Below are 11,484 nucleotides of genomic sequence, written 5' to 3' on the forward strand. Positions count from 1 at the left end.
AAAAAAAAAAAAAAAAAAAAGCTAATTTAATGGGTTAAGTAAGCTTTTGTGGGCTTTCTAAGAAAACAACATTACTGCCAGGCATGGTGGCTCACGCTTGTAATCCCAGCACTTTGGGAGGTCAAGGTGGGCGGATCACGAGGTCAGTAGATCGAGACCATCCTGGCTAACACGGTGAAACCCCGTCTCTACTAAAAATACAAAAAAAATTAGCTGGGCATGGTGGTGGGTGCCTGTAGTCCCAGCTACTTGGGAGGCTGAGGTAGGAGAATGGCGTGAACCCAGGAGGCAGAGCTTGCAGTGAGCCGAGATCACGCCACTGTACTCTAGCCTGGGAGACAAAGTGAGACTCCGTCTCAAAAAAAAAAAAAAAGAAAACAACATTACTGCCATAGTTTTCATGGGAAACCATATTCCAAACAACAAATTACATGCTAATTAGCATACAACCTATTTGTGGACTAAGGACTGTTTGCAACTTATTTGCCATTACAAATGGTAACTTCTACAGAAGCCTCATCTGCTTCCCCAGTTACAATCTCAATCTGGATCATTTCCATTCCAACTGCAAAACCTGTTTCTTATGCAGAGAACATCTAAAAACGGGCTGTTTCTAAATACGATTGTCAAGAATACATCTTTTTAAATGTTTGTACAAAACAGAGGTTAGGCTTTGGTATCTGTGACTATAAACTACTCTCAGTACCCAGAAAAGAAAATAAGAACACTTACTTCATGAAATACTGCTCCAGAATATGGAGATACTCCCAAGTCCAACAGTGAAAGGCCTTCAACCACTGAAAAATAAGACATACAAGTTCACTCAGACTAAGCAGGCAGCTACAGACCAAATTGTTAGATACCCCAGAACCAAAAGGGCCTCACTGAGTTTATCTAACCCCCTTTACCTCATCTCCAGCAAGTGGCTTTAAGTCTTGAACATTTCTGATGACGGGAAACTCTCTTTCATGGACAGCATCCTTTTGCACTGTGGGCAGCACTCATTATAAGACAGTTTTATGTTAAACTATCTGCTTCCTTCTAGTTCCTTGTAACTCTCACCCTCTCTCAACAATGTCTCATTTATGCATAATCTTCCCCATTCCAAAGCACAATAAGATAACAAATTAGAAGCTGGTGAGAAATGTTGCCATAGTGTGAGGAAATGGGCAGTCACTCTCATATGCTGCTCATTTGTATTAACTTTTCAGTAGGGCAATATGTGCTTTTTAAGTGTGTGCCTTCTGATCCAGATATGGTACTTCTCAGGGCAGTTTATCCTAGGGAAATAACTTGACAAGTGCCCAAAGAGGTATGTTCCTTACAGTGCTCAGAGTACTGAACAATTAGAAGTAATCGGAATGCCCATTAATGAAGATTTATTTAAATGAATTATGATATAATATGTATCTCTATATAATGGAATACTTTATACTTAACATTATACTATGGGAAAATAATAAATAAATAAGTGGAAGAGAAAGGAGAGCTTTTCCCTACAGAGAATTCTAAGAATCAAATGTAGAAAGAACAATGAAATAGAAAATCACCACTTGGCATACTCCATGCATAGTAATAATCACAAAAGGCAAGTATCATCATTGGATGCTAAAATTAGTGGGCAAAAATATGAGAAATAAAATATTTGCAAGGGGAAAAATAATAATTTTACATGGGCAGTGGCTCACACCTGTAATCCCAGCACTTTGGGAAACTAAGGCAGGCAGATCACCTGAGGTCAGCAGTTCAAGACCAGCCTGGCCAACATGGCAAAATCCTGTCTCCATTAAAAATACAAAAATTAGCCAGGCATGGCGGCACACACCTGTAATCCCAGCTACTTGGGAGGCTGAGGCAGGAGAATCACGTGAACCTGGGAGGCGGAGGTTGCAGTGAGCCGAGATTGTGCCACTGCACTCCAGCCTGGGCAACAGAGTGAGACTCCTTCTCAAAAACAAAACAAAACAAAACAAAAAAAGCATAACCTCAGTCTAATCGTGAGAAAACATCAGGCAGACCCAAATGGAAACATAAAATAACTGGCAAGTACTCTTAAAAATATTAAGCCTATATATACCTACTAGGTACCAACAAAATTAAATTAAAAAATTTTAAATGTTAAGTCCAAGGAAGTATCCCAGATTAGAAGAGACTAAGGCAACAAAACAACTAAGTGCAAAGTGGAATCACAGGTTGGATATTGGACTAGAAATGGACATTAGTGGGGCAAAGTGATAAAATTCTAATAAGGCCTGTAATTAGTTAATAGCATTGTATCATTGTTAATTTTCTGGTTTAGGTCATTGCACTATGGTGATGTAGAATGTTAAACATTAGAAGCTGAATGAAAAGTAAACAGGAACTCTACCTACAATTCTTGCAACTTTTTTGAAAGTCTAAAATTATTTCAAAATTAAGAGTTAAAATTAAAAAGGATATTAGAGATCTATATTTACTGAAGAAAAGCAGTCCATAAAATATTCTTAAATGAAAAGTAGGTCAAAACACAGCATGTAAAATATAAGAGGTTTTTTTGGTGATTTTTTAAAAAATGACTATTTTAGCAATTTCTCTTGGTTTTTATTTATTTTCCTTTTCAAATTTTTTGGGGGTTGAGGGGGTACATGTCCAGGTTTGTTACATGGGTAAATTGCATGTCATAGAGGTTTGGAATGCAGATAATCTCATCGTCCAGGTAATAAGCATAGTACCTGATAGGTAGCTTTTCCAACTTCACCCTCCTCCCACCCTCCACCCTCAAGTAGGCCCAGGTATCTACTGTTACTGTCTTTGTGTCCACGTGTACTCAGTGTTCAGCTTCCACTTATAAGTGAGAATATGCTGTATTTGGTTTTCTGTTCTTGCATTAATTTCCTTAGGATAATGTCTCCAGCTCTATCCATGTTGGTTCAGAGGACATGATCTCATTCCTTTCTTTTTTTATGCTGCATAGTGTTCCATGGTGTGTATGTACCACATTTTCTTTATCTAGTCCACCACTGATGGGCATTCAGGTTAATTCCATGTCTTTGCTATTGTGACTACTGCTGTGATGAACATACACATGCATGCATCTTTAGGGTAGAATGATTTCTATTCCTTTAGGTATATACCTAGTAATGGGATTGCCGGGTCGAACGGCAGTTCTGTTTTAGGCTCTTTGAGAAACCTTCAAACTGCTTTCCACGGTGGCTGAATTACTTTACATTCCCACCAGCAGTGTATAAGTGTTTCCTTTTCTCCACAACCTTGCCAGCATCTATTATTTTTTGACTTTTTAATAATTGTCATTCTGACTGGTATGAGATAGTATCTCATTGTGGTTTAGATTTGCATTTCTCTAATGACTAATTATGTTGAGCATTTTTTCATATGCTTGTTGGCCAATTGTTATGTCTTCTTTTGAGAAGTGTCTGTTCATGTCCTTTGCCCCCCGCCAACTGTTTTTCCAAGACAAGATCTGGCTCTATTGCCCAGGTTGAAGTACAGTGGCATGATCAGGGCTGACTGCAGCCTTGACCTCTCAGGCTCAATCGATCCTCCCATTGCAGCCTCTCGAGTAGTTGGGACTTCAGGTGTGCATCACCATGCCTAGCTAATTTTTGTATTTTTTGCAGAGACGGGGTTTCGCCATGTTACTTGGGCTGGTCTCAAACTCCTGGGCTCAAGCAATCTTCCTGCCTCAGCCTCCCAAAGTGCTGGAATTACAGTGGTGCTGGAATTACAGGTGTGAGCCACCATGCCCAGCCCTTTGCCTTTTTTTTTTTTTTTGAGAGAGAGTCTCAGTCTGTCACCAAGGCTAGAGTGCAGTGGCGTGATCTTGGCTCACTGCAACCTCTGCCTCCTGGGTTCAAGCAATTCTCCTGCCTCAACCACCGAGTAGCTAGGATTACAGGTGCCTGCCACCAGACCAGTTAATTTTTATATTTTTAGTGGAGTCAGGGTTTTACTATGTTGACCAGGCTAGTCTCGAACTCCTGACCTCAAGTGATCTGCCTGCCTCAGCTTCTCAAAATTGCATAGTTTTTAATAGGTTTGTAGAGTTTTATCTTAAACTTTTATAAGCATTCATTTAATTATCTGAAAGACAGAGAATGAACATGTAACCAATGAGAAATGCCTGGAAAAATATTTAAATGTTCACAATGGCATTTCTAGGTGACAAGATTACAGAAGATGCTTGATTTTTTTCATTTTCCTTTTCTAAATATTTAGCAATGAGGATGTATTATTTTATAATTATTCAAAAGAAATAGTTTTGGTTTTTTTTTTTTTTTTTTTGGAGACAGGGTCTCACTCTATCATCTAGACTGGAGTACAGGGGTACAAACATGGTTCACTGCAGCCTCAACCTCCTGGGCACAAGCGATCATCCCACCTCACCCTCCCAAGTAGCTGAGAACACAGGCCCACGCCACCACACCCAGCTAAATTTTTTTTTGGTAGAGACAGTGTCTTGCCATGTTGCTCAGGCTGGTCTTGAACACCTGGACTCAAGCACTCTTCCCACCTTGGCCTCCAAAAGTGGTGGGATTACAGGCATGCGCCACTGCACCCAGCTACTTTCTATTTTTGAATCATGTGACTGAGTTACCTATTAAAAAATAGGTAGGCAGGGGTTCAAAGAGTTCGAGATCAGCCTGGGCAACATAAGGATACCTTGTCTCTACAAAAAAACAAAAATTAGCTGGGGCATGGTGATGTGTGCCTGTGGTCCCAGCTACTTCGGAGGCTGAAGTGGGAAGATCAACTGAGCCCAGGAGGTCAAAGCTGCAGCGAGTCATGATCATGCTACCTCACTCCAGTCTGGGTGACAGAGGGAAACCCTGTATCAAATAAACAAAAACAGAGAGAAAAGAAAAGAAAAAAGACCACTACATATTTGTAAGGAGTGGGCTACAATTACAACTTTAAACTTTATAGGACTACCCTAAAGAAGGAAACCTAATCAATTTTATAATTCATGGTGGCCATAAAATAAAACAAAGTATATTGCTCAAGACCATTGTAACTGGTCCTTATACTGGGACCAAAAGGAAACCTCCTCAAGGAGCTGCATAAAGAGGTTGCTGTGTAACAGCTATTAAATCATTCACTAACAGCTTTACTGGAGACCCAAAGAGATGACTCATCAGGTCACATCACAAGGCATTTCTCACTCTTAGCCAATGGCATCCTACCACAGAGCAGTAAAAAAGCAACTCTACGGGGGACCAGTATGATGCTGTCCAAGCACATCACTCTCCACTTGTCTGGTTTAATCCAGATGGAAATTTATGAGTACATAGCTAGAGGACAGACTGCACACCTTTTAGGCAGTTGCCTAAAATGTAATTCATCTCAAATATGCTTTTGCTAGATACTGTATATCAGTGGATTCGTTAGTGTATTCTCTAGCAAATGCCTGGAGTGTGGTTCTGCTAATTGATGATTAAGTATGGCATCACATTACTTAATTGATAACTGATCTGGGCAAAGGGTCAGGTTACATAAAACATGTAAAACATTTTTTTTGTCTTTCTTTTTTGAGACTCACTCTGTTGTCTGGGCTGGAGTGTAATGGTGTGATCATAGCTCATTGCAGCCTCAACCTTCCAGGCTCAAGTGATCCTCCCACCCCAGCCTCCCGAGTAACTGGGACTATAGGTGCATGCCACCATACCCAGCTAATTTTTAATTTTTGTTGTAGAAACAGGCTCTTGCTATATTGCCCAGGCTGGTAAAAACATTTTTTAAAACCCTACCATTTACTACAATATTAAAAAGTTGGCCGGGCATGGTGGCTCAAGCCTGTAATCCCAGCACTTTGGGAGACCCAGGCGGGTGGATCACCTGAGGTCAAGTGTTCAAGACCAGCCTGGTCAACATGGTGAAACCCCATCTCTACTAAAAATACAAAAAATTAGCCGGGCGTGGTGGTGGGCGCCTATAATCCCAGCTACTCAGGAGGTTGAGGTAGGAGAATCGCTTGAACCTGGGAGGTGGAGGTTGCAATGACCCCAGAAGGGGTCCTACTTTACTATTTTTAAATGCCTGTCTTTCAGGCTTTATATAATCAGCTGCTTTAAAAAACGTGAGCCGAGATCATGCCACTGCACCCCAGCCTGGGCAACAGGGCAAGACCCCATCTCAAAAAATATATATATACGTATTTATATATACATCCCATTTAAGGTACACTTTGAAGAAAAGTAATGCTTACAGATGTTGTACCTTCCCTCCCAAAAGGTACAAATAATCATGCTGATTTAGTCAGATCCAGATAATGGGTGGTTAACAAATCTCTCTCTCTCTCTGGCCCTGGCACTGGCCTCAAGCTCCAGACCTAAACCTGTGAGTATTGTACTATCACATTATACACACATGAAACACTACTATGTCCTTTCTGATTCATCTATTTCAGTCCATGTCAGCACTATTTTTCCTATTATCTCAACTCAAAACCTTAGAATTCACCTTTTTGGCTTTCATTATCATGTTGCGCTTCAACATGGATTATCTCATTGAACGGGATACATAATTTCCTATTTTACAGATGGAAACATTGATGTTAGAATTCATATAACTTGGCTGGGCACAGTGGCTCACACCTGTAATCCCAGCACTTTGGGAGGCCAAGGCGGGCGGCTCACCTGAGGTCAGGAGTTTAAGACCAGATTGGCCAACAAGGTGAAACCCACCTCTACTAAAAATACAAAAATTAGCTGGGCACAGTGGTGAGCACCTGTAATCCCAGCTACCCAGGAGGCTGAGACAAGATAATCGCTTGAACCTGGGAGGCGGAGGTTGCAGCGAGCCGAGATCGTGCCATTGCACTCCAGCCTCAGCAACAAGAGCAAAATTCTGTCTCAAAAAAAAAAAAAAAAAAAAAAGAATTCATACAGCTTATAAATTGCAGAGCTAGAGACAGAGTCAAACCTTTTCTAACATTCCAGACACTGTGCTCTTAATCACCAAACAACATTGTCTCATCTTTGAATCCTTCACCTGTCTATCCTGTAAGTAACCTCCTGTAAGTAACCTCCTGTAACCAGATCCTATGCTTTCTTCTCTTCCCCATTTATTCAACAGTAACTACACACCTACTCTATGCCAGACATAAAAGAATTCAGGAATGAATAAAACAGAGTCCTTCAAGGAGCTCATAATGTAGCGGAAAAGGCCAGGTGTGGTAGCTTATGCCTACAATCCCAGCACTTTGGGAGGCCGAGGTGGGTGGATCACTTAAGCCCAGGAGTTTGAGACCAGCCTAGGCAACAAAGTGAAACTCCATCTCTTCAAAAAATACAGTAATAAGTAGGGTTGGTGGTACATGCCTGTAGTCCCAGCTACCAGCTGCTTGGGAGGCTGAGGAGGGAGGATCTCCTGAGCCCGAGAGGTCATGGCTGCAGTGAGCTGTGATCACTGCACTCCAGCCTGTCAGAGTGAGACCCTGTCTCTTTAAAGACGAGAGAGAGAGAGAGAGAGAGAGAGAGAGAGAGAGAGAGAGAGAGCGAGAGAGAGAGAGAGCGAGCGCAGCCTGACCAACATGGAGAAACCCCATCTCCACTAAAAATACAAAATCAGGCGGGCATGGTGGTGCATGCCTGTAATCCCAGCTGCCCAGGAGGCTGAGGCAGAAGAATCACTTGAACCCAGGAGCCAAAGGTTATGGTGAGCCGAGATCGCGCCATTGCACTCCAACCAGGGCAACGAGAGCGAAACTCCGATTCAAAAAAAAAAAAGGAGAGAGAGAGAGAGAAAACGTGGAAAAATCAGATATAAACAAGTAATTATGAGATGAGAAATGCTCCTAATAGGGAGTAGAAGTAGAAGGGCCTAATACTGCCTCAGGTCTTCAGTTACCCAGAAGAAAACAGGAACCAAATGGCTTCGATTTAGTTCAACAAAAAAATAGTATGCAGAGGTAACAAATGCAAGGTCTTACAATCTCAGACATGACTTACTACTATCTTTATTCCCATTCCCCAAGTAGGAAACCTGGGCAAATTAACTTCTCTAAATTTCAGTTCCCTCATCTGCAACAGGGGGAAAATAACACCATCTATCACATAGAAATAAAAGTGAGGACTAAACGAGAAAAGGTATATAAACTGTTACCATTTTTAGAAACCTCAACTCTATTCATAAAACACCCATTCATTATGCCATTCCCCATGCCAACATTTCTATGGGATAACATCAAAACTGTAGCCTTGGCAAGGTGCCATGGCTCACGCCTGAAATCTCAGCACTTCGGGAGGCCAAATGAGACTGCCTGAGTCCAGGAGTTCCAAACCAGCCTGGGCGACATAGCAAGACCCTGTCTCTAAACAAAAAACAAAAACACAAAAAACTTTAGCATTTAAAGGACACAAAGGGGACTTCTGGGGTGCTGGTACTGTTGCTTGAAGTAGGTGCTGGCTACATGAGTGAATACAGTTTGTAAAAATTCATTGAACTCTACACTTAATTAATAAGTATTGTATGTATATTGTACTTCAGTTAAAAAAAAATTTTTTTTTGTTTGTTTGTTTAATTCATCAAACTCTGGCCTAAACCTAGCTTCCACCCCATTACTCCCCTATTTTGGACATTTCACATCTTTGAATGTTTCTTCATCCCATTTACTTTCTGCTACCTGGAACTACCCTTTTCTCTAATCTCCCTTCCAAAACCCTACATCCTTCAAGAGTCAGCTCAAATCCCACATTCTTAGGAAAACTGGAAAGAGGGGATAGTTTATTCAGCGTCAAAATACTAAGGAACTGGGTGGACACAGAAAGTACACTTTTCATAAATTATTATAACGATTTGTCTCCCTCACTAGCCTGTTCAGTTATTTCAGCCCAACTTCTGTTTCTCGCTGTAGGCATTAGTATAAAACAATGTTTGATGAAGAACTTAGTAAGGAACAGTAACAAAAACTGCCCTGCAAGTCCCAGACTGAGAAGAGACGTCTAAAGCACACGCACACTCTCCTCGCTTAAGCAAAATTGGTCCCCTCATCCCGGACCCCCTCACACATCACCTCTCACCCCAGGGAGCACCCCTCGCGATCCCGCCCCAAATCCCAAACTCGTCTGCAAACCGCGCTGCACAAGCACCTCCTCCTCTTATCCCAACCCTTCCACAGACCACACTCCGTCGACTCAGGGCACTGAATGGGACACGCCCCCTCAGATCCCCACCACTAGGTGGTCCGGCCCCCAGGGCCCAAACCTCACGACACGGTCCCCACGCCCGCTCCCCTCATCAGCCCCGCCCTCAGGCCCCGCCCTCCCCGAGTACCCCACGAGAGGGTCACTTCTCTAGGAACCGCGCGCTGGCGGTCACTGCCCCCGCCTCCCATTCACAGAGGCCGCAGGAGGGCAGGCGGGGCCTGACCGTCTGCTCGAGCCAGTGGCCTCACCTCTCTTCCAAGAGCTCAGCGGGGACACCACCTCCACCCGCTCGGAAATGAACTCGGCCAGACTGGAGCGGAACAAGGCCGCCCGCACTGTCACAGCCACCACCAGCACCAGGGCCAAGGGAGCCGCCATGATAACTGGGGCGGGCGCGCGGGCGGTGAGTGAAGGCGAGGCGGAAGAGCCTGGCGACCTGCGCGCCACGCTCTGTAGTTCCGCGCGCGGGCGCGCGCGCCGCCGCTGCCGCCGGAGCGGCTAGACGTGGGGACTACAACTCCCAGAAAGCCTTGCGGCGAGGCGGGCCGGAGCGACGGAAAGCGGGTGCCTCAAGCTGCGTGCAGAGGGTGGGGCGAAACCTTCTCAGATCTCAGGTGCATTGTGAAACGGCGTCGCTGTAGCGGGGCTGAAACGCTGCTGAAAGTAGAAGCGGAAGTAGTCGACTTCCTGGGATTGTGAGAGACTTTAAACAGATGTTAATTTCACTCTTGCGTGTATGTTTTCAATGCCAAAATTTTTATTTTTATTTTTATTTTTTTTGAAACCGAGTCTCGCTCTGTTGTCCAGGCTGGAGTGCAGTGGCGCGATCTCGGCTCATTGCAACCTCCACCTCCTAGGTAGCTGGCATTACAGGTGCCCACCACCACGCGCGGCTAATTTTTTATTTATTTATTTATTTATTTTTTAGTAGATACGGGGTTTCATCATGTTGGCCAGGCTGATCTCGAACTCCTGACCTCAGGGAATCCGCCCACCTCGGCCTCCCAAAATGCTGGGATTACAGGCGTGAGCCACCGCGCCAGCCTCTCTCTCTCTTTTTTTATTTTTTATTTTTTAAGAGACAGGGTCTCACTCTGACAGTCAGGCTGGAGTGCCCTGATCATAGTTCACTGCAGCCATGACCTCTCGGGCTTAGGAGATCCTCCCTTCTCAGCCTCCCAAGTAGCTGGGACTACAGGCATGTACCACCAACCCCACTTCTTCTTATTATTATTATTATTACTTTGTATTTTTACTAGAGGTGGGGTTTCACCATGTTGGCCAGGTCTGGAACTCCTGACCTCAGGTGATCCATCCGTCTTGGCCTCCCAATATGCTGGGATTACAGGCATGAGCCACCGCGCCCGGCCCAAAATGTTTATCTTTTATGTTTGGTGGTTTTTTGCTTTTGAGACAGGGTCTCAGTCGCCCAGGCTGGGGTGCAGTGGCTCAATCCCGGCTCACTGCATCCTGGACCTCCCGGGCTCCAGAGTAGCTGGGACCACAGGTGAGCACCACCATGCCCCGCTAAGTTTTTGTACTTTTAGTAGAGACAGGGTTTTGCCGTGTTGCCCAGGCTGGTAACTTTTTATGTTTTTAACAATTTATGTTAAATGTGTGTTGTTGTTTTTTTCCTGGCAGTTGTTTGTTAAATGCCAACTATTTTCCAGGCATTATGTTAGGTTCTACGGATACGTTTGGGGGTAGTAGACTGATTTATTAGCTCTGCAACCTTCAACAAGTCGCTTAACCCTTCTGTGCTGGAAAAGGTGCTGATTGTAGGCTCACTAGGGACGGTTGAGGAAAGCTTAGAATCTTTTTTTTTGGGGGGGGGAAACGGAGTTTCACTCTTGTTGCCCAGGTTGGAGTGCAATGGCATGATCTCAGCTCACTGCAACCTCCGCTTCCCAGGTTCAAGCGATTCTCCCGCCTCAGCCTCCCGAGTAGCTGGGATTACAGGCATGCGCCACCACGCCTGGCTAATTTTTTGTAATTTTAGTAGAGACAGGGTTTCTCCATGTTGGTCAAGCTGGTCTCGAACTCCTGACTTCAGGCGATCCGCCTGCCTAGGCCTCCCAAAGTGCTGGGATTACAGGCTTGTGTTATTGTGCCCGGCCGGAAGGCTTAGAAACTTTGCCAGTCACTTTTAAACACAACCATTTTTGAAAATTAAGATATATAAACCTACAGTTAAATGACTTATATTGAAAACAAGGGAATACATATTCAACACTTCACTTTCTAATTATTTTACCACACTTTTGTTTTATATGTGCTTTTGAGATTATTTACCACCACTGTATCAGTACGGCAAATACTATATCTTTCTCTTCCCAAATGG

The 11,484-nt window shown here is 43.8% G+C and overlaps 1 protein-coding gene across 1 annotated transcript in view; it reads right to left on the reverse strand.

The window, feature by feature from the left end:
* PIGU (phosphatidylinositol glycan anchor biosynthesis class U) overlaps positions 1-9,791 on the reverse strand; it is a 108,686-nt gene extending 98,895 nt beyond the window's left edge. Inside the window, exons 1-2 of the mRNA XM_017878668.1 lie at positions 9,392-9,791; positions 733-797 (exon numbers count right to left, since the gene is read on the reverse strand). Coding sequence (XP_017734157.1) covers positions 733-797; positions 9,392-9,521 — 195 coding nt within the window. The 5' untranslated portion in view covers positions 9,522-9,791. The remainder of the gene's footprint in view (positions 1-732; positions 798-9,391) is intronic.
* Between the last annotated feature and the right edge of the window lie 1,693 nt (positions 9,792-11,484).

Source organism: Rhinopithecus bieti, unplaced genomic scaffold, assembly GCF_001698545.2.
Source record: "Rhinopithecus bieti isolate Rb0 unplaced genomic scaffold, ASM169854v2 scaffold_65, whole genome shotgun sequence".
Classification (NCBI taxonomy): Eukaryota; Metazoa; Chordata; class Mammalia; order Primates; family Cercopithecidae; genus Rhinopithecus; species Rhinopithecus bieti.